The sequence below is a fragment of the Hydra vulgaris genome, chromosome 03 (genome assembly GCF_038396675.1).
Source record: "Hydra vulgaris chromosome 03, alternate assembly HydraT2T_AEP".
Classification (NCBI taxonomy): domain Eukaryota; kingdom Metazoa; phylum Cnidaria; class Hydrozoa; order Anthoathecata; family Hydridae; genus Hydra; species Hydra vulgaris.
The window spans coordinates 35,693,850-35,720,736 of NC_088922.1; the positions used below are offsets into that span (position 1 = coordinate 35,693,850).

Sequence of the window (26,887 nt, forward strand, 5' to 3'; positions counted from 1 at the left end):
TATAATATTTAATAATATTTATTTTTTAAGAAGTGCTCAGTAAGTGATTCCAATTTTTTAAAGCTCTAGAAAACACTTTGATCTCTCCAACTATCCTACGATTAGTCTTCACTCTGTTATTAGTTTCTTTATATAAAGGTTTTGAGATTATTAAATTATTTCTTACTAACTGCAGTAATAAAGTTATTCTTGAAGGCCTACACTCTTCTTTATTTCAAGTAACTTTAAGGGTACCACAAGGTATCTTGTGGTACCCTTAAATCTTTGCTCCTGTATTGTTTCTTATCTGCAATATCAATTTTCATGAAAATTTAACACCTAAAGTGGCTCTATTTGTTGGCGACTCAACTTTATACTCTTGTCTTGACAAAAGATCTACACTTTTTGATTGCTTAGAACAACAAGAACAGCTGATTTTTAATCTGATCTCTCTTCTGTAACAGCCTAAGGCTTGTTGTGGTTTATGGATTTAAATTCTGGTCTTAAAATCTGCAATTTTTGTTAGGTAACTGTAATAATAAATCTATATTTGTTTTTCTCACTGTCTTTGTGAATATCTTTGCTCAATATATATACATTTGCAAATACCCCAAGGGTTTAATAGACATTATAAATCACACTTTATGGTAATACATTCGAATCCCCATTTTGTTGCTAGATTAATTGCTTTTATCACAGCTTCTAACTCTGCAAGATTAATGTGAGCCGTATCATCTTGTTTCTTCAGCCACAAACAGTCTTCTACTATTTCCCCAGCCACTTCCAAAACTATGCCAACAGCTAAACTGCTTGCATCGCACCATACTGTTGCTTCAGAAGTGTTTTTGACGTTCCATGACCCATGAATGGGATCTTCCTTTGTAAGTCTTTCATTTAAACTGCCTACTAATTTGACAACACGTTTGTTCACCAAAGAGTCCCATCCATAACTACTCGAAACCCTTTTTAGATAGCTGCACGAAGGACACAACCAATTTGCTATTGGAAAATGTCCGGTCAGCTGTCCGCACCAAGAAAAGATTTGCCGGCGTGTCATTTTTCCTTCAGGAACTTTAGGTATGTTGTCATGTTTCCAACGGACTTGGTTGCATTGTTCGTACACTCGCAATCCAAGCACACAACCACCAACAAGTTTTTCTGGCAACTTAGAATCCAAGCCATATTTTTTCAAGAGTTCCTGAACTCTGCAACTTGACACTTTGTTATTATTGACAATGATATCATCAATAAATGAATCCGTCCCAGACTCAACAAATTTGTATAAGGATAATACCTTTTTTAAGATTTTAGTCATTATTTTGGGCACCACATTTAAACCAAAACCCAATCTTGTTAGACAGTAACGCTGCCCTTTATATTCCACAACTTGATATTTCCAAAATGCTTTGTGGACATGGATCTGCAGGTACACTTTCTTTAAATCAGTTATCTCAAGATTTTCTCCCAACTTTCTCCAGTTGCGAAGTTTGGTACTGCACTTTTAACGTCCTCAGAGATAGTTTGGAATTTTGTTTGTTAAAGTTGATGGTTCCATCAGCCATTTCCAAGACACGCTTTAAATGCCATTTTTGAATTCTGCTACAAAATCTTTATCAATCAACTTTTTAATAATAGGCAAGGATACTTCATTCATTTTTTCTTGAGAAACTGCAGTAGCACCAATGGTTAGTTGTTGCACATTAAAGTTTATGGTTTCGCCGTCTCTCCTGACTTGGACACCTCCATGCAGTCGTATTACGTCCATACCAAGTAGCATTTGATATTTGGCAACAATGTCTGCAACCAGGCATTCCAAATCGATGGTGGTATCATTTATAGAAAGACCTGGACAACAATCTGGTGTTTTATTTCAATTGAGTTTCCATTCATCATAACAACCTTTTCTCTTGCGTGTTTGACATTTTTTGCGTTTGCATCATCCCAACTTATAATTGATTTGGAGCATCCAGTATCCAATAATGCTTTTATTTTTCTTTCATTGACATATACGCAGAGAGTTGGCGGTTTTATATTTTGTGGAAAGCCGCTCGCACAAAAACGGGTGGCTTTCCTTCCATGTTTTTTTCAGCAGTTTACAAATTCTTTGTATGCTGTTAGCGGAGAAGCAGAGGAGGCAGTAGTCAGTTCATTTTTCACTTCATTGTAGTCTTCTTTTATCTCATCACTAAGACCTTGATAAACGGCAAACGCTCCGCCAGAAAGAAATAAGGGGAGCACCATATGCAACTTATCAACTTTTAGAAGTTATGCTACCAGTTCCAATTTCTGTATCCATTCTAAAAATTCACCCGAACCATCGTACTGCGACACCAAATCCGCAAACTTTATCATCATGCTCGTTGCCAAAATAGCTTGTAATAATAAATCTATATTAGTTTTCCTCACTTTCTTCGTGAATATCTTTACTCAATATATATATATACATTTGCAAATACCCCCGAGGGTATAATAACATTATAAACGTTATATACAATGTAATATATGATGCACCCACAACAATCCTTCTAACACAACACAATAATAGTTTATATATAATGCAATTGTTTACACTAATTACAATAACAAAATTCATTTATTTACTGCAAAAAAGTATTGCAATAATGTTGGTATTTCTATATTGATGTTCAAGAACCCTCTTACTCTCAGACAAAGTCTAAAAGCACATTATAAATATAATGCGATCATGGTGTAGTGGTAGAGCGCTCGCATTATTTTATATTTTTTTTAAATTTTATTTTAGGTGCCCCAAGATGTCTTTACGGTCTTTTCGCAGAGCACTGCGGATGAGCATTTAATTGGAAGTTCATGCCTCCTTCCTAACCGATGTCACAAAACTTGTCCAGAGGTGGGGTTTGAACCACGGATCCTTTGTTTCTGAGACAAGTGTGCAACCACTGTGCCACAGCTGCTCATTGTCATAAGCAAGAGGTACCAAGTTCAATTCCCACTATGTCCCTGGTAGTACCGCGCTCAACTTGTTTCTCTGCGCAGCAGCCTTGGTTGTCAAGGTTCATGTTTTAGAGTTATATAGTTGAGAGAGGGTTATAACCACAATTAAGTAGGCTCCTCATCTGTAGTGGCGTTTTCAGCCTTGGTGAAGTGAATTAACAAAATAATAATAATAATGATAATATATTAAACCTGCTTTATCTGCCAAGCTTGAGCCACTCTCCCATTGTTGTAAGGTTGTATTTCTTTCTTTTTTCTACAAATATAATCATGGTCAATGTTCAAACAAGCTATCATCTCTATTACGATAAACCAAAACTCATTCTTGTTTGTTTCTTATTCAACAAGTTGCATCCTTTTACTGTATCTGTCCCTTCATGCTATAAAAACTTTTATTAATCCAATTTTTTTCCTTGCACATTAAAAAACTTTACAACTATTAGCCATCTTCATGTTTGTTTTTTTATATACAACCTACAATTTTTCAAGTTTTCAGTTAACTATTTCCTAGTATTTTTACTTATTCTCTATTTTAAACTAACTCATAACTCAATAGTGGTTGCTTGCAATCTTGTTGGGAGTTTGAAAATATATAAATATATGCCAATATTTAATAAATAGTAAATGTAAGCATAGAATTTTAATATATAAATTTTAAATTATAAATTTTTTTCTAGCCCTGGCCATCAACCTCTGCTAAATCTTATAGTTTAGCCAGGGCCAGGGCCCTGTTTGAAAAAAGTCTCATTTTTAGCTGGGACCGGGGCTCTGGTCACTTACTAGGTAGCACCACTGTTTTAGATTCTTCAGAATTGGTGCAGAAATCAAAAACCTTCTGTAACTATAAAGAATTTAAAAAAAAATGATAAAATAGATGACTCATCAGCTGTTTTAGCATATATATATATATATATATATATATATATATATATATATATATATATATATATATATATATATATATATATATATATATATATATATATATATATATATATATATATATATATATAAATATATATATATAAAAAAAATAATATAAAACAAACATTTTGTGGACCCTTTCAAGAACTTATAGTAAACTTTTTCAATTACTTCATCACTATAGTGATTGTTGTAAATGATGGCACTTTAATCTCTAGTTATTATTATTATTATATATATGCATGCTATTCTATATATATATATATATATATATATATATATATATATATATATATATATATATATATATATATATATATATATATATATATATATATATATATATATATATATTCCTATAATTTGACATTTAAAATGACCTTTTGTGGTAAAAAACAGTTTTTATGAGTCTTTCTATTTTCAATATATATATATATATATATATATAAATTTAATTTTGGTGTGTGCATATATTCAGCAAGAGTGCTCGATAAATGATATCAGAGCTATATAATTAATTTTTTGATGAGATTAAATAAAAATAACTACATGGTTTTTACTTTTAAAAGTTTCATGCATTTTGCAATCATCAGGTAAAAAATACATTGTTTTTTTTTGTTAAAAAAAATATACTCAATACACATCATGACATTCAAAAACAATTAAATAAAACTGTTACTATTTGCAAGCATGGTTTGATTTTTTAATCTTTGGGCTCGTTTTCAAGCAAGAACTTGTTTTTGTGACGACACTTAGATATTGTTTCTGTTTTTTTATTTAATAATTCTTGTGTACCTTTGTATGATATCATGCAAAGTTTTTCAGGAAGGAAAAACAAGCATTTTTTTATTACGTTGCTGTAGACGGGGACTTGTTTAATTACTGACTGGTTAATTTGGGTGTTATATGTAAATTTTCCTTTATCTGCCATATATACTTTGAAAGGGTGGTTGAATTTTTCAGCTTTTTGTTTGTGAATGAGTGTCTAATATATATTTACCCAGGTCACTGATTACCTGATTCCCTGATAGTGTAACGCTGACGTAACGGTTACATATTAATCATGGGGAAGTTATTTTATTTTTAATTATTTATTTATAAGTGCATTAATTACTTAAAGAATGTTATGGTTTAAAACAAACTTATTTTATTTAAACTTTATTAACTAATTGAGATACAATATTGTGTGGTATAGTGGTTAATAAATTTGATCGTGGTGCCTGCGCTCCGGGTTCAGTTCCTATTGGTCTATTTTCATTTTTTTTTAGAATATTTTTTTATTAATTAACTAATTGATGCTAATATATTAATAATAATAAATAATAATATAATAAAAGATACCACGGTTAATAAATAGTTAAGTGATTCAGTTAATAAATAACATAAATGCGTGTAACATGTCTCTTGCTTTTGAGTCTTTAATACAAGAGGAGGGGGAGGGAGAGAATAAAAGGGGAGGGGAATTTTAGTCTAAATCAAATAAATGGGGATGGAGTGGGGGGGGGGGGGGATTTTTTTAATGAAAATGCGCGAAAAACTATTTAGTTCTAGCATGGCTTGCGGTCAAATGCGCATTTTCGAACAGCTGTTTTAGCATAATTTCAATAGGATTTAATATGCTGAATTGAGATTTACCAGGTTAGCGATTTTTTAAAGCCTGTTTACACCGAAAGTTTTTGTTTTTTATCGATGACTGAATATATTATTTTCTAATTTTTATGGCTGATTTTCACTGATTTTTTTTTTCAGTTTTGAGATGAAGTTTTTGCTGACAACAATTAAAAATAATTAAATGGAGGTGGGGGGGGGGGGGTCCTAATAAGCTTCTTGTGGGCAGGAAAATTTTCCTAAAATTAATAAACGTCCCCCTCCCTTCCCTTTTATTAGGGGCTTGAGAGTAATATAGTTTATAAAGAAAATCTTTCATGAAATTTATAATTAAAAAACATTTGTTTTAAGTCATTTAAATTTTTAATTATAATTATTTTTTACTTATAAACACTCATTAGGTATGCATAATATATATAAGATTTATTTACCTTTAGCAGCTTCACTTCACTTCTCAAAATAATTATCATTTACAAGTGTTAAAAACTGCTAAAAATGGGTGCCACGGGCGCCCATGTCATTTCTAGTATATATATATAAAATACAGTACAAAGAGCAGGGGGGGGGGACAGGTGGCAGGTAGCGCACTTGTTTTTTTAAGGTCTTTTTTTTTGTGTGAAATTAACTCCTTGTTTAGAAATTGTGGATATTTTTAGTAATCATGGGGTGTGCCCCCCTCTCCATTTCGAAAACTGTGTTGTCGTTCCTGCAATAGGCCCAAAATAAGCTGCTATGGGAAACACTTTAAGATCTATATATCTTAAAGTGAGTGTTTCCCATGGCAAACAAACAGTTCTAAAATTCTCACTAATTATTTAAAATTTAAATTAAATAATTATTCAAAACAACAACGCTTTACTTTATAAAACTTAAAAAAAAGCACAATTAAAAAAATATTTGTTTGATAAAGGAGCAAGTTTTCATTAAAAAAATAAAGCAAAAAATAAATTTGAAAAATTATTGAGAACAACCCAAGACCCAAATTCCCTACTAAATTAAAAAAAGAGGGTAAATCAGACAATGTTACTTTTTTTCAAATGTATCTACCAGATTGCATTAAAATTAAAATTATTTAGCCAACATTAAATAGAAATATAACTTGACTAATTAATTCACATTTTTTTAATGATGCTTATGCTCATTTCTTAATCATGCTTGACATATTAAACAATGATTGGCTAGTGTTATTTTTTATACAAAAATAAAATCCAAATTTACCTAATTTAGGTCCAACTGATTTATCGTTAATGGTAGTTATAGCTGAAGCATTTTTGCAGAATATTAAAAAAGTGCCCTTATTATAGCATTCAGTAGAGTTATATTTACATCAGTTCCCAATTTGAAGCAAAAAATAAAACTAATCCCAAACTCAAATCCAGGTGTTTACTAGATTAAATGCTCATGTAAAAGTATATATTTTGACGAGACCGAGAAGAAAGTTATTTCAAGAAAATTGAAGCATCAAAAAATCCACACACAAAAAAAAAAAAAAAAAAAAATTGAAAAGTTCAGGAGCCACTGGCCACTGAATAATCTAAAACATGTGGTTGTAACTTTGATTAAATAAGTCCTTGGCAGTCATTCCAGTATAGTGGACCAGAAAAGTTAGGAAATCCCTTGATATTAACAGAGCAAAAGTTCAAAATGAATTAGGAATTGAAGAAGTATATATATATATGTATACATATATATATATATATATATTGTTACGCGGTAACTTTTATTTAAACATATATATAAATCATAAACCATAAGTCTGAACTCGATATTGTTTCCTGAATATAATATTATTACAACGTATAATAAACTAATACAATATGGTCATTCCTCGAGCGCCACTATACAACTTCCTCTCTCTCTCTCTCTTCCACTTAACTAACTGACTCTCTGACTTCCTGACGCCCTGACTGTCACTCTACTCCAACTCTACTGTTTTATATATTTCTAGGACGCTAGACGCGTCTCAGTTCATAAACAAGTTGTTTGGTAACCATCGTTTCTTGGCGTTTTGTTGAGTGAATTGTTTGTTTATATCTTCTTATTGTGCACCCTTGAGTGAGTATGGTTGTTATTTTTGCAATAGTTACACGCTTGAGTGACTAAGGTTGTTACCTTCGTAACATTACTTACGGGAAAAGGGAAAAGTTCATCCTCAGACTCAGATTCAAGATCATTGCATAAAAGTCTTTGTGGAAAATGCTTGAACGTAACAGAAAAATTGTTAAAACCAGAAAAGTTTCAAACAAGCAGCGAAAACAGCAAAATCCGTAAAATCATCGAACAATTAAACTCTTGTATAATCAGCAGAACTTCGAATAAACATAGAAATCTTTAAATAAATAGTCTAATCGTAAATAACAGCATCATAAAAATAATTTCTAAACAACATCATTGCGAAACAGCAACATAAAAACATCTTCATAAAAATCATTGCTAAACAGCATCATTGCGAAACAGCAACATAAAAACACCATCATAAAAATCATTGCTAAACAGCATCATTGCGAAATAGCAACATAAAAACACTATCATAAAAATCATTGCTAAACAGTATTATTGCGAAACAGCAAAATAAAAAACATCGTCATAAAAATCATTGCTAAACAGCATCATTGGGAAACAGCATTATTGCAAAGCAACAACATAAAAAAAAATCATTTTAGTAAAACATCATCGTAGAAATCATTGCTAACAGCATCATCGCGAAACTGTGTCATTGCAAAACAGCAACATTATTGCACATCATCAACTTAGAAATTCATTGTAATAAACTACAGGAAATATCTTTACCATAGGAAACTCATGGTAGTTGGGGCGTCTCAATTCCCATCCAGGACTCTTGGTCAAAGATCCTGCCATTACCGTAGAATAATATTTCTACAATATGAGCTTCCAGAAGGGCGACTGCTGGATCTTGATCCAGTCGTTGTGAATAATTTGCAGCGGCAGCTTTATATCGTTCGAAAATATCCTCAGGGAATGTTGGATTTTTTAATAGCATTCCATTATCAAGAGTAAGTACTTGGCCTTGTTGCTCGGATAGCTGTACTGCTCCTCCCACTTTGAGGTTTTTAATTAAAACAAAATTGCCAATACGTTCAATTGTATAATTACCTAACTTTTCTATCACTTCATCGTTATGTTTAGTTTGTCCCCAAACTATTATAATTTCCGGCCATTCTCCTGGAATACATTTACCCAAAAAGTAGTAACAAAAACTTTTTGTCACGTGTTGTTCAATAAGCACAGCTCATCCTGTGATTTGTCCTGTATAAACTTTTATGTAAAAATGTTTATATTCAGTGGTTTTTGTACACATCCAAACACAATGAAATTGGTCAGACACCACGGTTTCCATATTGTAGGACTAATTTCTTGTAATGCACCATATACTGGTATTTTGGTGTTCATTGCTGACAGACACTCTCTAGGTGTTACTTTTATTTTCTTGGATGTTAGTTCTTCTGGGTGTTGATTGAAAAAGTTGGTGCGGCATGTGAGTGTGACTCTTTCAGCGTAGCAATGGTAAAGTTGGATATTCGTGGTTTGTGGGCAATAGACATACACATTGGCTATAAATATTTTAACAGAGTCACTAAGTGAATGCATGTCGTGCGAACACGTGTCAATTGTGGGTAACTGATAGACTCTAATTGGGTGTACTTTGGTACAATCATAAACTTCACCAATATAAATGCCCGTAATAAATGTTGGTAGAAAGACCAGACGCCATAATATAAAAGGTACTTTCCATAATTCTCTTATTTTGAGGGTTAATCTAGGCAATCTACAGAGGGAGAAAACTCAAATCTACATACAGAGGGAGAAAACCCAAAACAATCTACGATTGTTTTGGGTTTTCTCCCTCTGTATGTTTCGATGTGTTGTGGTTAGAGCTGATATTGGCAAACTTTTCCCAATTTTTTTCCAATCAAGGTATTTCTGGATCATTTGGGAATCAAAAATATTTTCCTCCAAGTATTTTGGTCGGAGTGATAACCTTCCCGTTTAACTAGGTATTGGATTTTTCCTCTTCTTGTTCTTTTGTCGAGAATTTTTCCATTTTATATATATCAGAACCAATTCTGTGAGTTTGTTCTAGAGGTGATTCTTTTTCCGGGGCACATGTATTTTCTTCATGTATTTCTTGGTTAGTTTCTTCCAAGTTGAATTCCTCACTTGTTTCTGTGGCCTTCATGAGAACTTCGGCGTTTAGAGTTATCTCTGATGTTGGTTGTTCTTCAAAAAAATAAGTCTCTAGTATAATGGGGCAATCCTCATCAGTTTCTAGAGTGTGTGCTCTGGTCGGGATAGTTTCACATTTTGGTATCGCTTTGATTTCCTTCAAGGCACATACTGTGGTCATTGCCATAGGGTGTTCACAGCGGTGGTTGGGCAGCAGCTGGAATAGTATTGGTTTATCTTGTTTAATATGCGTATCGGGTATGGGTGTCGAATTCTCTTGTTTTCGAGGTTTCTTGTTGGAATCAACATTCTTTAGTCGGTAGACGCTGGTTTGCTAGCAATTGTATTATTTTGTGTGTGAAGGTGACATAGGGTGTCGCCCATGATTCTACTATAATTAAATTTGTTGTTAATTAGTTCTCGTATCATTGGTACACTCAATTTTTCTCCAATTTTAACCAGATGATTTCCACAGTCTAATCTGACTTTAAATCGGCTCATAAAGTCGTGTCCTAAAATAACCGGATGGGTTAAGTTTTTAGCAATTAGCATTTCATGCTCAAATACATTGCTTCCGATAGCGATTGGACATAAGATCTTTCCAAGGACTTGGAGTGAAGCTCCATTAGCCATTTTCAGCGTACCACGGTGAGGTAGTGGTTTATCAACCTGATTTTTAATACTTTTAAAGACGGTTTCATCTAAAATACTGCATTTAGCACCAGTGTCCATAAGAATAAGTAATCTAAAATCGAAAACTTTACCCCAGATTTCGGGACCAGTTTTCTCATCAGGATCTGATTCAAGTGTGTTGGCGTGTTGCTGAGGAATTCGGTTATCCGAGTGCGGATTATTTAGTATTGCATTGAGTTTGGCTTCAAGACTTGACATAATCGATTCGGTACCAATAGTATCTTGCAGCTTCGCAAAAGCAACTGCAGCCTGATAATCGACCGGCTGTTTAAGCTTAAAAGCATTCTGTAAGTGGGGTTTCAATCCTTTAATAAACAAATTCAGTTTTGTTTCATCATCTATACAGAGTTGTTGGCTCAGCTTATCTAAGGTGTTAATATAGGAGGTGGGGTTGGTATCCTGCGTCAAGCTGAACAGTTCCATTTTTCGATTCCCCGCAATGTTTGCGTTGTCATAATATCTTGGAGTTGGTGGAAATTGTTTCTAATGTGAGCGGGAAGGGTTTCATAAAACACTAAGGCATTCCCTTCTAAATATAAGGGGAACGGAGTTAGTTTTCTTACGTCTGTCCATTGGTTGTGAAGAGCAACGTGACGGAAACTAGCTAGCCACTCTGTGATATCTTCGGTTTCTGTTCCTTTGATTGGGTCTTGTTTCCAAGCGTTCTATGATTTGTTCTAGAGACATATTGTTATTTCTAGGACTATTTGTTGGGGAGTGGCTATCTTCTTGTTTAAATGGGTCGGCTTTAGATAAGTCTAATGCGTGATTTGAGTCAGAGGGGGAATTACTGAGAGAGTTGAGAGTGTTTTTAGCGGTGTCAGAACAAGGATTAGGTTCGGTGAGCGGGCAGATTTTTCTCGATCGTAGACGACTCTTACGTAAATATCAATGTTTAATTTCAATATTATATCTAGTTCATATACTAATTGTAGGTTTCGTCTAATGTATTTAAAGTTGAACTAAACAAAAGTTAATCTTTACTTACAGTGCTGAATCGATCAGTCCAAGCAGAGATGAAATCCACTTGAATCCGGGCAGTGCCTCCAAAAATGTTACGCGGTAACTTTTATTTAAACATATATATAGATCATAAACCATAAGTTTGAACTCGATATTGTTTCCTGAATATAATATTATTACAACATATAATAAACTAATACAATATGGTTGTTCCTCGGGCGCAACTATTCAACTTCTTCTCTCTCTCTCTTCCACTTAACTAACTGACTCTCTGACTTCCTGACTCCCTGATTGTCACTCTACCCCAACTCTACTGTTTTATATATTTCTAGGACGCTAGACGCGTCTCAGCTCAAAAACAAGTTGTTTGGTAACCATCGTTTCTTGGTGTTTTGTTGAGTGAATTGTTTGTTTATATCTTCTTATTGTGCACCCTTGAGTGAGTATGGTTGTTATTTTTGCAATAGTTACACGCTTGAGTGACTAAGGTTGTTGCCTTCGTAACAATATATATAATATATATATATATATAATATATATATATATATAATATATATATAATATATGAACATATATGTATATATATATATATATATAATATATATATATATATATATATATATAATACATATATACATATATAATATATATATATATATATAATATATATAAAATATATATATATGCAATGACATCTTGTTAAACATTGATGATGCTTTAACCACCATTCTTCTCTCTCTGAACATATCTGCAGCATTTGATATAATTGATCATAACCTGCTAATTGCTTGTATAAAAGATGAATTTGGTGTCACATATATTGTATATGTATATATATATATATATATATATATATATATATATATATATATATATATATATATATATATATATACATATATATATATATATATATATATATATATATATATATATATATATATATATATATATATATATATATATATATATATATATAATGTTGTACATTTATTTTATAGATATCTTCTGGTTTTGTGGCTTTAACCAATGAAGAAGCAAAACCAATGTTTCAACGAGAAAAATTTACTCTTCGGTAGGTTGTTTTTTGAGTGCAAATCTGAATGTTTATGTTTTATATAAATATATTTTTATTTGTGTAAAAGTTTAACAGAAAAACTTTGCATTATTTCAAACATTATGTATTAATGATGCTGATTTCATTTTTTTTGTAATGGGTAATGTTCATGGTTTCACACCTGTAACCATTTTTCACATAAATTTATTTATGAAATAAACTGATTTAATAAAAATAAAAGCTGTTTTATAAAAAAATTATCTGCATAAAAATTTGAAATTTTCCAATTATTTTTTTATTATTCTAAAAATCAAGTCAAATAATAAATCTCATATCAAGTTATAAATTACTATACAAAATCAGACTTAAAATATTTGTTAACTATTTAGAAAATAGTTGTTTATTAACTATTTAGAAAATTATTTTCTAATTGAACATAAAGCTGTTTGGATGTGACTGTTTTGTCTGTGTTATATGTGGCCCTGGTATATTTTTTATTATATAATCATATTTGACAAAGGCTTTTCTTGTTAAAAAAAAATGGTTTGCCATCTTTCAGGCTTTGCTTTCCTTGCAATTTGTAAAAAATGTCCTTTGGCTAACACCACGTTTAGAAGTTTTTTTAAAATTCACCCTTGTGTCAGCTTTTTTCATTTTATCGTCTTAAGGGAATTGTGTTTGGTCATCGTCTGTATGGTTTAATTTTTATGGTTTTAACATTCTTTTTGTTAATACCATAAAAATTATAATTATTTTGATATTATCAGCAATACACTACTGTACCACTGCATCACTACTATACCACTGCATCACTACTATACCACTGCAACACTACTGTACCACTGCAACACTACTGTACCACTACAACACTACTGTGCAAATATCATGTCAATATGTAATTAAAATTAGTGTTATCTACAAATTACAATACAACTATTAAATCAGTCTTGATTAGTCATCATTAAGTCAGTCTTGATTATTTAACTAGATCTTTTCACATCTGACTGGTTTGTGATTAAACATGTCTCATTTAATGGAATTTAACAGCAATTTTATTTTCATTTTTTAGGGCTCAATCAAACATAATAGATCTTGCAGTGTCTAATAACATTATGGTTGTTGCTCTGGAGGGTTGTCAAGTTAAAAGAATTGAGCTTTCTAATCCATTTGAGGTTGACAGTAAGCAAATTGTTTAATTTTATCTTAGTATTTAATTATATTTCTATTTAGTATATTCAACTACAATTCAGTAACTGCAGGTGTGGCCAGGCTTCATGACATGGGTGGAAAAAAAAAAAAAATTAAAAAATAATTAGTGAACAAAAAAAATTTATTTCTACAAAAAAATAGGTGATAAGCAAATAATTTTTATAACCATTTTTATCAAAGCAAAGTTGATGTTTGCGTTGATTTTTTAGGTAAATAGAAGTATCAAAAAGATGGATGTTAGATTTGATGTTTGCTTTTTATGCAGTTGGTTATAACAAATGTTTTTTCACAAATGTATGTTGAGCCAAATTTACCCACAAATTTGAGCGTCATGTCATTGAGTTCTGGGAAATTATTTTTTGGGACAAATTTCCAGAATGCTTTCAGGTCAGGAGCAGTAAGTGACACACGCACCTCCTAAAGTTTGCCTTTTAATCCAGTGTGATTTTGAATGTATTTCCAATTTCCAATTGCAATTTTGGTGTATAATTGCTAATATCTTTATCTGATATAGTAAAGTTGGGTTGGTTAAGAGCAAAATATTCTTACTTTCAGTTTAAAAATCTCCTAACTGAGATTCAAATGGTTGTAAAAATTTCAAAATGGCAGCTTGGTTCTTTTGAAATGCAATACTTGTAATCTTACTTTCAATATATTATATTTCCAACTTATATGTGTTAAAAATAGATAAAAGCTTTTCTGTGATAAGTTGTTTGTAAATAATTTTAGCTTTGCCATATAAGCATTAATTTGGTTAAATGATTTAAAATAAATTGTTCTTACTTCACAAGGTTTTTTTCTAGATATTTAGACAATTTGTTATATCTACTAAAAATGCAATATGTCGCATAACTAGTTCAGATTTTTCAGAAAGTGAAAAACCTGAACTAGTTATGTTTCATGCTCTAGTGATAAACCATTTGTTGCTTCCAAAAATCATAACTTAATTTTTCAATTCACAAAACCTGGCCAAAGAAGAAAAAAAAGACCAACATTTTGCCTTTCAATAACTATCATTAATGATAGCTGTAACAGCAGTTTTAAAAAAATGGCTAACTTCCATAACTTTAACTTGTTACAATTTTATAATGGCTAAATTTTACATTTTTAACTTGTAGCACTTTTAATAACATGGCTAAATTCCATATTTTTAACTTGTAACAGTGTAGCAGTACAAATGCTGTCAGTTTATTTCAGTTCAAATAGTCATTGTTACTGTTTTGATTTTTAATACATTTTTTTAATGCTTCAAAATATCAGATCCAGTTGCTTAAGTTTAAAGCAGACAGAGATGAAGAAGTTCTCAGAAAACATCAATGTTGTTATTGACACATCTTGTGTAAGTTAATAGTTGAGCATTATCAGTTAAATTTAAGAGGGTATAAAGACTCTATCTGTTGACTAGCTTCACACCCCTTCCTAATCTATTAGGCTGGCGCAGATGTATATATAATACATTGTTTCCAGTTTAGGATGTTGAAATCTTCTTGACTCAATGCATAGGTTTTGCTTGTGTCTCTGTTTTTATAACTTAACAACTCATTTTATTATCCCTAATGAGGGTAAAGCTCTAAAACTCAGTTTTTATGGTTGTGAGGCAGGCTGGTTGTCAGGTTTCCCGAACTCTGTTATAGCTCTCAGAAAGGCTGATTCCATCAACAGCTGTAAAGTATCAGAGTATTAACAGTGCCATTTTGCGCATGGATGGTGTCCCAGTTCGTACTTTTGGTGTGCATTGTTAAGGCCACATTTGCAGCCCATTGTTAGGGCCTAAGGTTTACTAATAGTATTGAGGCAATTGCTTGGACTATTAAATAGTGTATTGAGTACTATCTGTGTTTTGATTCAAGTTCTTTAACAAATTAAAATTAACTAAAGTACCAAAAACTATATAACACACAAAACCACCATCATCACTAAGTTCTCTAAATCTATCATTCACTAATATTTCTGGTCTTCGAAGTAACTTTTCTTCTGTTGAGTCTTATCTCTTGCAAAGTTCACCAAACCTACTCGCTCTTTATGAGACTAATTTGAGTTTGGCTGTCTCATCTTGTGATCTTAGTGTTGATGGTTATCTTCATTTAATTCTTAAAGACTGCAGTAGTCACATGCTTGGCCTGGGCATTTACATTCATAAGAATTTACCCATTCATTGGCAAACTAGGTTTGAATCCACCATCTATCCTTTTATATGCTTATATTTCGCACCAATTCACTCAATCACCTTTCTCTTTCTGTTCTATACCTCTTACTGTTCTATTCCTTCATCTCAACACTGCACTCTTTTAGATGTTGTTTCCAATCAAATTGACCAAGCCCTCTCACTTTATACTTCAGCCAATATCGTTGTTGTTGGTGACTTTGATGCTCATCACACTGAATGGCTTGGCTCTAGTGTCAGTGACTCTGCAGGTGCTAATCCCCACAACTTTTCCCTTTTTCAATCTCAACTCAAATAGTCAACTTTTAACTTGCTTTCCAGACAATCCAAATCATTTACCTTCCCTACTCAACTTATGTCTTGTTTCTGATCCTAGTCAGTGCTCAGTTTCTCCACATTTATCCTTAGGTGTTTCTGATCACAGTTTGGTTTCACTAAAACTATTATCTCATTCTTCTTTATCATCAGAATCCCCCATCATCTTACCTCTCACAACTACCTTAAAGCTGACTCATCTTAAATCTAATAACTTACTTTCTGATCATCAATATGGATTTGGATCTTCTCGTTCTACAGCTGGTATGCTAACAGTAATAACTGATAGGTTTTAGTGTTAGATAGAGGTGGAGAGTCTCCACCTCTAGCTAACACTAAAACTTATTGGCTATTACTTTTATATAGAGGTGATTTATATAAGGTGACTTTTATATAAGGTCTTTTAGATAGAGGTGACTTTTATATAAGGTCTTTTGGATAGAAGCGAAGAGGTTAAAGCTATCGCCTTAACCTCTTCACCTCTATCTAACACTAAAACCTATTGGTTATTACTATTAGCAAATCAGCTGTGGAGATGTTAAGACTATTGACATTTCTAAAGCTTTTGATAAAGTTTGGCATGCTGGTCTACTTCATAAGCTTTTTTCTTACAGTGTATCAGGTAATATCTTTAAGATTATTGAATCCTTCCTTTCCAATTGTAATATAAAAGTTGTCCTCGATGGACAACACTCTTCTTTATATCCTGTAACTTCAGGGGTTCCTCAAGGTGTTTGCTGATGATACTACCATTTATTCTTGTTTTGATAAGAAGCCAACAACCTCTAATTGCTTGGAGGGGGTATTTAAGCTTGAAAAAGATCTCACTTCTGCTACAGCATGGGGCTCACAGCGGCTGATGAACTTTAATTTAGATAAAACCCAATTTTTTTCAGCCAATCGTTGTTGCAATAATTTAGATCTTATGAGCGGTAATATACTCGATGTGTCATCTATGCTTCATCTTCTAGGATTAACTCTTACTTCCGATCTTTCTTGGAAACCATATATCAAATCCATTGCAAAATTAGCATCTGCTAAAGTTGCTTCTTTTTATCGTGTTCTACACTTACTTACTCCGGATTCTATTCTTTATCTCTATAAATCTCAAATCCGTCATTGTATGAAATACTGCCATTTCTAGGGTGGATTTTCCAATGTTGCCCTTTCTCTTTTAGACAAGGTGCAAAAATGCATTGTAAACATAGTTGGACCTGCTCTTGCAGCCAACCTCCAACTATTATTACATCGTTGTAATGTTGCTTCTCTTTCTCTTTTCTACAAACACTATAATGGGCACTGCTTCAAAGAGCTAGCGTCTCTTGTGCTATCTACTGAAATTCATTCTTTTGTTACTCGTCAATCAATTATGTCTCATCCTTTTTCTGTGACTTCCTAAGGACTCCAATTTGCTACCTTGCTACCATCTTGCTTTCCTGATTCATATAATTTGCAATCCTTTAAGTTGTCTGTCAATTGTTATCTTGATCTATAAACTTTATCTTTTCTCTTCTAGTAAGTTCCAACTTTAATAGTGGTTGCTTGCAGCCTTGTTGGAAGCATAAGTGATGATGCAATAATGTTTTGTTCTGATGCATCAGAGGGCATTTTTTCAACTCTTCTCAAAACTGTGTGTTTTGGTAAATGGAAATATTTTGTAATTATATCTTTATCCTTGAGTACAGTGTTTTTAGCAAGTAAGTTTTTTTTGGAATGTTTTGGAATGAAACTTTCATCATTGTTTTCATTTCTTGCTATTTTTCAATGAACAGATTTGTTTAGATACAAAACTTGTTCTCAGAGCATTAATACTGAATTCATTGTGCAATGTTTCAAAATCTCTTTGCAGTTTATGTTTTTCTATAAAATCAGAAATAAAGGTTTTGAAGATGGAACTTGGATAAACAGGATTTGCTCTTCCCATTTATCTTTAAAAAAGCACATGATTAATTCTTTTGTACATTTTCTATTTTGTGATGATAAAATTCTTTTACGAGATGCCAATTTATAGTGCCAACATAAGCAAATAAATGAAAATTTTTGCCCAGCTAATACTGTCAATAATACAGAGTTTAAAAGTATTTAGAAAAGTTGGGGTATTGATAGTTGAGTGCATGTACATAAATAAGTAAATTAATGTAACTGCATATTTATTTTTTTAATTTTCTCTTTAAAAAAAGTGATTCTTAATAATGAAGACTCTTTTGTTTATGCAATACAACTGTCATAGGTAGTTTAGATTTTAACCGCCATTCTCCCAAATATTCAAATTGTTCAACAACCATTTTAAAAATCGCATTCTTTTGCCTACAGGCAGTGATTTGGCTATCCATTACTTTAAAAGTTTTTTTTTATACTTACCTGTTGTTGTTTTTACTTCATGATTTTTTCACTTCTGACCACTTTTTTTTTAACTGAAAATGGAATGGAGAATAGTTGGATGAATTAATAATATAAATAGTTGATTCACAATTGATTGATAATAACTTAATAATTGATTGATTATTAAAATTTTTTAGCTGTTGTTATATCAAAAAGAACCGATGATCAAATCGATAAAGTCTTCCTTGATGTATTAGGATGTCATCTGCTTATTTCTATGAAATCTTCAGAATCATTTTATCTTGGTCGAAACAACAAAAAGCCACGTTTGCTTCAAAAACTCAAAGTATACTTTAAAACTACTACTTTATTGAATTTGAAAAATTATTTATTGCCTAATTCTTTTTTTCACAAAAAAATATTTTACAGTGATGTTATTTACCATTATAATAAAAACGGAATTTAGATTTAGAAAAAATAATAATTTAAAAAAAAATTAAAAAAGAAAAATTTAAATATATATATATATATATAATTATAATACAAATCATAACTATTTTTTTTTTAAATAGAATCATAAAATTGAAGCTGTAGCTTGGAATAAATTCAGCATGAATGAAATAACTACTGGGCAGATACTAATTGGAACCAGCAAAGGTATAAATTTGTGAATATATATGTATATATACACACCTAACAGGTACTTAGGTTAGCACTCTGAAATCAAACTGAAATTGGAATATACTGGGAGCTTCTGAGTATACATCGACTGATATAGGGAAAACAAATAGGGAGTTGCTGCTACATCGACTGAGGGTTTGACCTTGGGCAGAGATAAGTTTCTTTCATTATTCTTTGTTTTTTTCTATTTGCAAAAAAATCTTATGGATTTAGGTAAGCAAAAATTTGTGAAATGCATGTAAGCAATGCATTAGGTAAGCAAAAAGTTGTCTAATGCATGTCTATATATATATATATATATATATATATATATATATATATATATATATATATATATATATATATATATATATATATATATATATGTTTATATATGTATATATATATATATATACAGGGTGTGGAAAAAGTTCCCGTACAAAAATATAAACAGCAAAAACAGCAAAAGTTCCTTTACAAGACGAGAAACAAATTACACTTTAATTTAAAACAAAATAATACTAAAGAATATTAAAAGACTACAAAAATTACTAAAAACTTTTATTAGAAAGTCGCTTAACAAGAAACTTTAAGTTTGTTTAAGTATGCAATGATATGTTTTAAGGACTGGTATGCGAAACTGAGATTGATTCAGAAGAAAAGTTTCTGTCAATGGGATCTGAAAAAAATGTCAAAGTGGTGACTTGTGTTTTATTTTATTTCTGTTTACTAGTTATTTTTATTATCAACTATTATTAATTTTTCTTGTGATTATATTGACATATTCCTGATGGGATCATTTTTATGATTTTTTTAAGATGTAAATCTTACTTTATGCTAGTCAACTTTATGGATTTATTTTTATACATGTTAAGTTTTCACAATATTCAACACTTTGTTACAGTATTTAACATTTCATTAGAATATTTAGCTTTTTTTATGATTAATTTGATATTAAAATGATTAGATTAATAGCATTAAAAACTACAAAAGAGCGAAACTTGATTTTGTTATTTTAGATATTTAATGTCAATGAAAATAGAGATATAGAAGAACCCTTGACTGGAGTACATATGGAAAAAATCAATGATATTGAAAACAGATATGTTGTTATTTTAACAACACCAAGGTATGAGGATAAGAATTATTTATCTTTTTAACTAATTGTACTGAACTAATAATTCATACTTTATTATTAGTAATGTAAAAATCCTGAAAAATCTTTGTTTTCAACCATTTAATTTTTTACTGGCTGCCTTTTTTAATACCAAACTCTGATGTCATTAAAACTAATTTTTGATTATGAAGTTTAATATATACTAATTTTTATCATTTATTTATTATAATTTTTATCATTTATGTATTATAATTTTATCATTTGTGTATTATAATTTAGTCGAATGTATCAGTTTGTTGGAAATGCATCTATTGAGGTTCCAAGTTTCCAAAATGTTCTTTCTGTCTTCAATCCAGACCCTAGTAAGTAACACAATTACTTTTTTTAACTTTGTCATAAAAATTGTTCATCAAAATTTAAAATATTGAAGATTGGTGGGTTTTTACTTATACAACTTACACAACTTAATCCTCTAATTAGTCTAGTAGTCTGGTACCTAAACTAGTGTCTTCAGGTTAGACGAGTAAATAACTAGATGCTTATTAAATGTTTGACGAAAAATATTAGGAAATTCATAAAAATATTAACTTTTTAAATAAATAAATAAATAGGTTTACCCACAGCTACTTTGTTTTGCCAGAAACTTATCCAAATGGATAAGTTGGCAAAACACTTGCTCAGCTGAGCAACAAATCTTTGTGCGATAAGAATTGTTTTATTTTAAATATCAATATATTGTAGCAGTTTTTAACAATCTTTTATTTTGTTAATTTATTTTTGTTTTTAAAGGTAATTCATTGTCATGTATTAAATTTTTTGCTGAGTCAACAAATCTAATGCATTCCTTGTACCTTTAATAATAATATATTTTTGATTTCTAGGTGGTGCCATAATATTTTTGTTTTTGATTAGTTAATACATAAAAATGATTCACTTGTCGATTTAGATATGTATTCAAGATATTTTGGTATATCCAGAACTAGTGCAGTGGTGCACACTGGATTTTTAGATGTTTAAGTTTTGACACTTACAGGCATTGTCCAAACTCCAAACTTTTGTATGCTTATGCTTATATCAAAAAAGAATGTTTTGCAAAGAATTGGGGTGATTGGAGCTTGGAAACAAAATAACCCTAATTTTGGGCCCACCCAACCCTTAACATGGGAGCAACGAGTTTATAAAATATTTTCTTTACTATTTTTATCTAAATTTATATTCATCAACAAATTTTAAATTTCATGCAATAATCTCTTATTTTTCAAAAACTATGACCATATAAAGTTTTAACCCCCCTCAATTTGAGGGGGCTGTAAACATTGCAGGGTCATAAAAACTTGACAAACAATTTTACTGCTTTTCTTCTTTTTTGCCTATGTTGTATATATTCCAAGGAGCTGTTTTGACTATTTTTACTCTTAGTTTTCAAATTAATATTTCAAATTCTCTAAATTTTAATAATTAATTTCTAATTCCTTTCATTACTTGGTTATATATGGTTATTTTGTCTTTCATATTTTCAGCGGATGATATTTCTGCACAATTCCTTTCATTACTTGGTTATATATGGTTATTTTGTCTTTCATATTTTCAGCTGATGATATTTCTGGTTTATTTCTTAACATTTCATTGTTATAGGACTGTATGTCCACTGTTTTTAAATTTCCTGTATGGTGTAACTTTTTTTCAATTTTTTTTTCTACTTTAAAATCAATGAAATACTTTAAAATAATTGAAAAATGAAACTAAAATAACAGAAAAAATGCAAGCAAAAAATTATATGATATATGTATTCTCCATTCAGTTAGAATGTGGAAAAAAAGAAATTTGTTCATTAGCATTACCTAACCTTCACTTCAGACGAATCACAAATTTTATAAAATATTTAATAGAAGTTTAATCAAGGTTACTTATATTTGTTAGATATATGGTTATATCTGTGTGATATATATATATATGTATGTATGTATGTATGTATGTATGTATGTATGTATGTATGTATGTATGTATGTATGTATGTATGTATGTATGTATGTATGTATGTATGTATGTATGTATGTATGTATCTATGTATCTATGTATCTATGTATTTATGTATATAACTTATGGCTTCAGTTTGTTGAGAATACTTTCAAAATTTACTACCACTGCTAATAAAATAAGCAACCCAACAATTTTTTTTTGTTTAGAATATATACATTAAACAATACACAAAAAAAAAGTTATAAAATTGAATAAGGTCCATGGTCCTCAATGTCACACATTCCTTTTCATGTTCTGAAGCATCTTCTGAATAACATTCAATTCAAGTTCTTTTATTTTCTTTCTAACCCTTCTTTTTATTGTAACGCAGGTATAGCCTCCAATGAACACCTTCATACACAGAATGAGACAAAATTGCCTAAAGATCTTTGATTGTCGTTAATTTTGGACAATATTTTGTGCATGACATATGTCATCACTAATTCCAACTTTGTAAAATTGCTAATTCCAACTTTATAAAATAAGGTTGAAATTAACAATAAAAAAACAAAAAACATTTTTAAAATATTGCATAAATAATAAATTTTTTTACCATGAAAATTGAGAGATAGAACCTTCTAATTCTAATATACCGATATGCTATTCTGTCTATACCAATTTATATTATTTAATAAATAACAAATAATGTGTGTTCTAAGCAATCAATTTAACAAATTTGATATTGTAATCTTTTTATTTAATGAATTTAACAAATATTTACTTATATTTTAAAAATTTAAGAGAGTAAAACAAACTTTGTTTATCTCTCTCAATGTTACAAAAGGGAGATATAAACCTATTATTCAAATGTCACAACTTGTCTCTGTTAAAATTAATGTTCTACCTTTTTTAGCTAAATTACCAGATTACAGACCATTTTACCATTATTTGATATGTCAGCAAATAGATAATACTGAATCACCTGCTTCTTTGAAATAATTAATTACAAATGACTTTTCCTTGTGTCTAAGCATATTAACAACATGTCTCAAATCTTTTTAAATAGACATTTTAGTATAAAACTGATTTTTTTAAATTGACAAGGTTATGCACAATTTTATAGGTCATAAAAAGATCACACTTAACACTGCAATACTCAAGAGATTCGCAGACAATTCTGGTAAAATATTTAATAAAACATTTAGTAAGTAAATATGGGAGTATACTATATTTGAAATCATTAGAAAACTTTGTATCGAAAGACATGATGATTTCAATATCCTTCAGTATTGATAATAGAACTTAATGAATAAAAATGAGTAGATAAAAAGTACCTTTAGCATAAATGAAAACATTTATTGGTTGCTTTTTTTAGTTGCAAATCATTAGACCATGCAAATTTTTTCTTTAAGTATTTACACGATAAATGAAGTTGTAATCATTCCTCAATTAGTACAACTTAATATCATTTGCAAACAGTTTGTCCGCACCCTTAAAGTATGGGTCAAGGTAATCACCATATAGTACGGATCAGGACAGCTATTAAGTTTATAATAAACATATTTTATTCACATATGAATGAAATAACAGACTTGAGTTCACACCTAACATTTTTATACTTATTCTTTGAATAGTTTCTTTACTTTAATAATTTTTAGTAAACAGTAAAAAAATAAATTTTCCTTCTATGAAATGTTCAAATAACATTTTAAGATGAATTTAAAATGAAAAAATAGCATATCAAGAATTTAAAATAAAAAAAACCAATATAATATGTAAATATAAAAGGAGTTAAAGTCATCACATGCTTCAAATCATTTGCAGTTGTTACTGCTGTCTATACATCATATGCTATATCTTATATTATAATCATATGTTATATGTTATATTATAATATATTTTATTATATATATTCAAATATAAAAAACTTTAATAAGTTATTAAAATAACAAAATAAACATTAAAATATTAAATATTAAAAAATTTGAATATTAAGAAAACAAAATTAAAAAAAAATAATTTTTAAGTTTTATTAATTTATGATCAGAATCTGATTGCTGTTGTGTTATCTCATTCATCCATGATCTCTTATGTCAGCTCATTCACTTTTTCATTTTTTGTTATTTGTCTTTTTTAATAGTTATTGTTCTTCTTTTTATTAAAATTATTTTTTGGTCAATATATTATTACTTTTTGTTGTTTGTTTGTTTTTTGCTTTATTTGTTTATTTTATTAAGGTGTAACTCCAATGACTAGTTTTTAACTATACGAGTGACACCGAACCTAATTTTGTAAAATTATAAATAAAATCTGTAATTTTTTTCAATTTTATGGTTAAATAAATGGATTAGAAAAAAAAATTATAAAAAGAAAATAAACAATTTTTTGTGCTAATTTAGAATAGTTAACTAATAAGCAAATTTGTATACAGATTTTGTTTTCCAGCCAACCAGCCAGCCAAAAAAGAAAGAAATTTCAATAGTAAAGATTTATAATAGGATATGAAGTATTTACGAATATCATGACCCATATTATGGTTCCTGACCGTTAGTATATTATTAAAAAATAATTTAAACTTGGGTCAATATAAAAAGTTGAAAAGCCAATATATTACAAAAAAAAGTTCTACAAGTTCCACCCAAAAAAAAAATAATAAAAGAAATTATTTTTTTAAGATTATTTCAAAAAATAAGAAAAATTATTTGCTTTATTATTTGCTAAAACTTTATTATTTGCTAAAACTGAGCAAATACTAAAATGATAAAAATATATCATAATCAAAATCCCACACAGAAATTTAAGGTCTAATTTTAAAATAATTGAATCTTACAATTTTCCAATGGTTATGGCACTAAAGATAGTTTTGTAGATAGTTTTATAATGTTACCAAGGAAACAAAATTATTTTCACCTCAATTGTATAGAATTCTAGTTCCTACTTAACTGTTGATTAATGATTAATATGTTAAATTTCAAATCATGAAAATTTACTAAATTAAAACTGTCAACAGTAGACAAACCAAACAACAAAACTAAAATAATGAAAAATATATATAACAATAAAAAGCATAACACATTATAGTTAGTATGCAATTTTTTTAATGAGGTACCTGGTAATGTTTGTTTTGTAATTTTAATAAAATTGTAATAAAAGATTTTCTTGAACATGTTTCATACAGTTGGCTGTATGCGTTGCAAGGCAAGAGATAAACATTAATTTTTCAAAAGTTATAAATAAACATAAATGTATAAAAAAATCAATAGAGCTGACTGAACATAAAGAAGAAATACCTTCTTACTGACATATGTGCAGTATTTTCATACCTTCTTACTGACAAAAACAAATATGCAGTGTTTTCATACCTTTTTACCAACAAAAACATATGTGCAATGCACATTCCATCACTTAAGTTTAATTGCACAGCCCATTCTCAACAAATTTAAAACATTTATGTTATATATATTATGTTATATTATATACAAATTTAAAACAGTTATGATACATGTTTATAAATATGATATGGTTCTTTATGTTGTAATGTAATGCGGTAGTGGTGTAGTAGTAGAGTGCTCACCTTATAAGCAAGAAGTTTCCCACCACGTCCTTGGTAGTACCGCAATCAACTTAATTCTCTGCAGTGGTCTTCTTTGTCAAGGTTCGTGTTTTGGAGTTATAGAGCTATGAGAGGGTTGTAACCACAATTTAAGTAGCCTCCCTGACTTTAGTGGCCTTCATGGTCTTGGGGATGTTAGTTAACATTTAAAAAAAAAGAAGTTAAATTGTAGCGTTAGAGGGTTCTATATCACTAATAATGTAGAGAGAATTTAAATTTATAATATTCTGGAAACTTTTTAAAATAAAAGAAAAAAAATTGTTAAATTTGTTAAATTAAAAGATCAAAATATTAAGTTTGCAAAATTGATTGCTAAGAACACACATTTATTATGTATTATAAATAGGTATTACATTACATGAAAATTATAAAGTTTTATCTCCTAATTTTCATTGTAAAAAAATTTGATTTTCTTTTTTTGTTAATTATTTTATTCTTATGGTAAAAATTACAATTTTAATATATTAATCTTATTATTATTATTTATATACTATATGTTTTTGTTTTTCATTGTTAATTTCAACCTTAATTAATAAAGTTACAAAATTATAAAATCAATAATTATATTATTTTATAATTTTGTTATAAAATATAAATAGCATTAGTTATAAAATATAAATATTTTATCAATATAAAATATAAATAATATATTTTATCAATATAAAATATAAATAATATATTTTATCTATATAAAATATAAATAATATATTTTATCAATATAAAATATAAATAATATATTTTATCAATATAAACAGCAAGTTGTAAAACATTTAAATAATTAAAGACTGAAAGTTAAATTCTCTCAACAAAGTACAAAATGGAGATAGAACCCTATTATTCTAATGTCACAAAATAACTTTATACCAACACATACTTTTAAACTTTTGATAAAACTTAAAAGCAAAATATACACTTTTACAAAGCAAAATATACACTTTTGTTTATAAAAACTTCTTTTAATAAACTAAATAACTATAAAAAAATTTAAGTTTGCAAATAAATTACAAAGCAAGTAATGGCAAAAATTACAATGTGTTAAAAACACAGCTTTAATAGTCAAAGATTATTTGAACTTAAAACTACCTTGAACTTAAAAAACTTACAAAAACAAGAAAAACAAAAAAAAAATGTAAAATTTAACAACCTGAT

At 29.4% G+C, this 26,887-nt stretch overlaps 1 protein-coding gene across 6 annotated transcripts in view; it reads left to right on the top strand.

The window, feature by feature from the left end:
* Positions 1-26,887, top strand: part of LOC100200303 (vacuolar protein sorting-associated protein 18 homolog) — a 108,388-nt gene that overhangs the window by 14,626 nt on the left and 66,875 nt on the right. For all 6 annotated transcript variants that reach the window (XM_065793044.1, XM_065793042.1, XM_065793046.1 and 3 more), the window contains exons 4-10: positions 12,324-12,397; positions 13,449-13,558; positions 18,587-18,735; positions 18,962-19,046; positions 19,675-19,748; positions 20,069-20,178; positions 20,446-20,528. In XM_065793044.1, the coding sequence (XP_065649116.1) occupies positions 12,324-12,397; positions 13,449-13,558; positions 18,587-18,735; positions 18,962-19,046; positions 19,675-19,748; positions 20,069-20,178; positions 20,446-20,528 (685 nt within the window). The remainder of the gene's footprint in view (positions 1-12,323; positions 12,398-13,448; positions 13,559-18,586; positions 18,736-18,961; positions 19,047-19,674; positions 19,749-20,068; positions 20,179-20,445; positions 20,529-26,887) is intronic.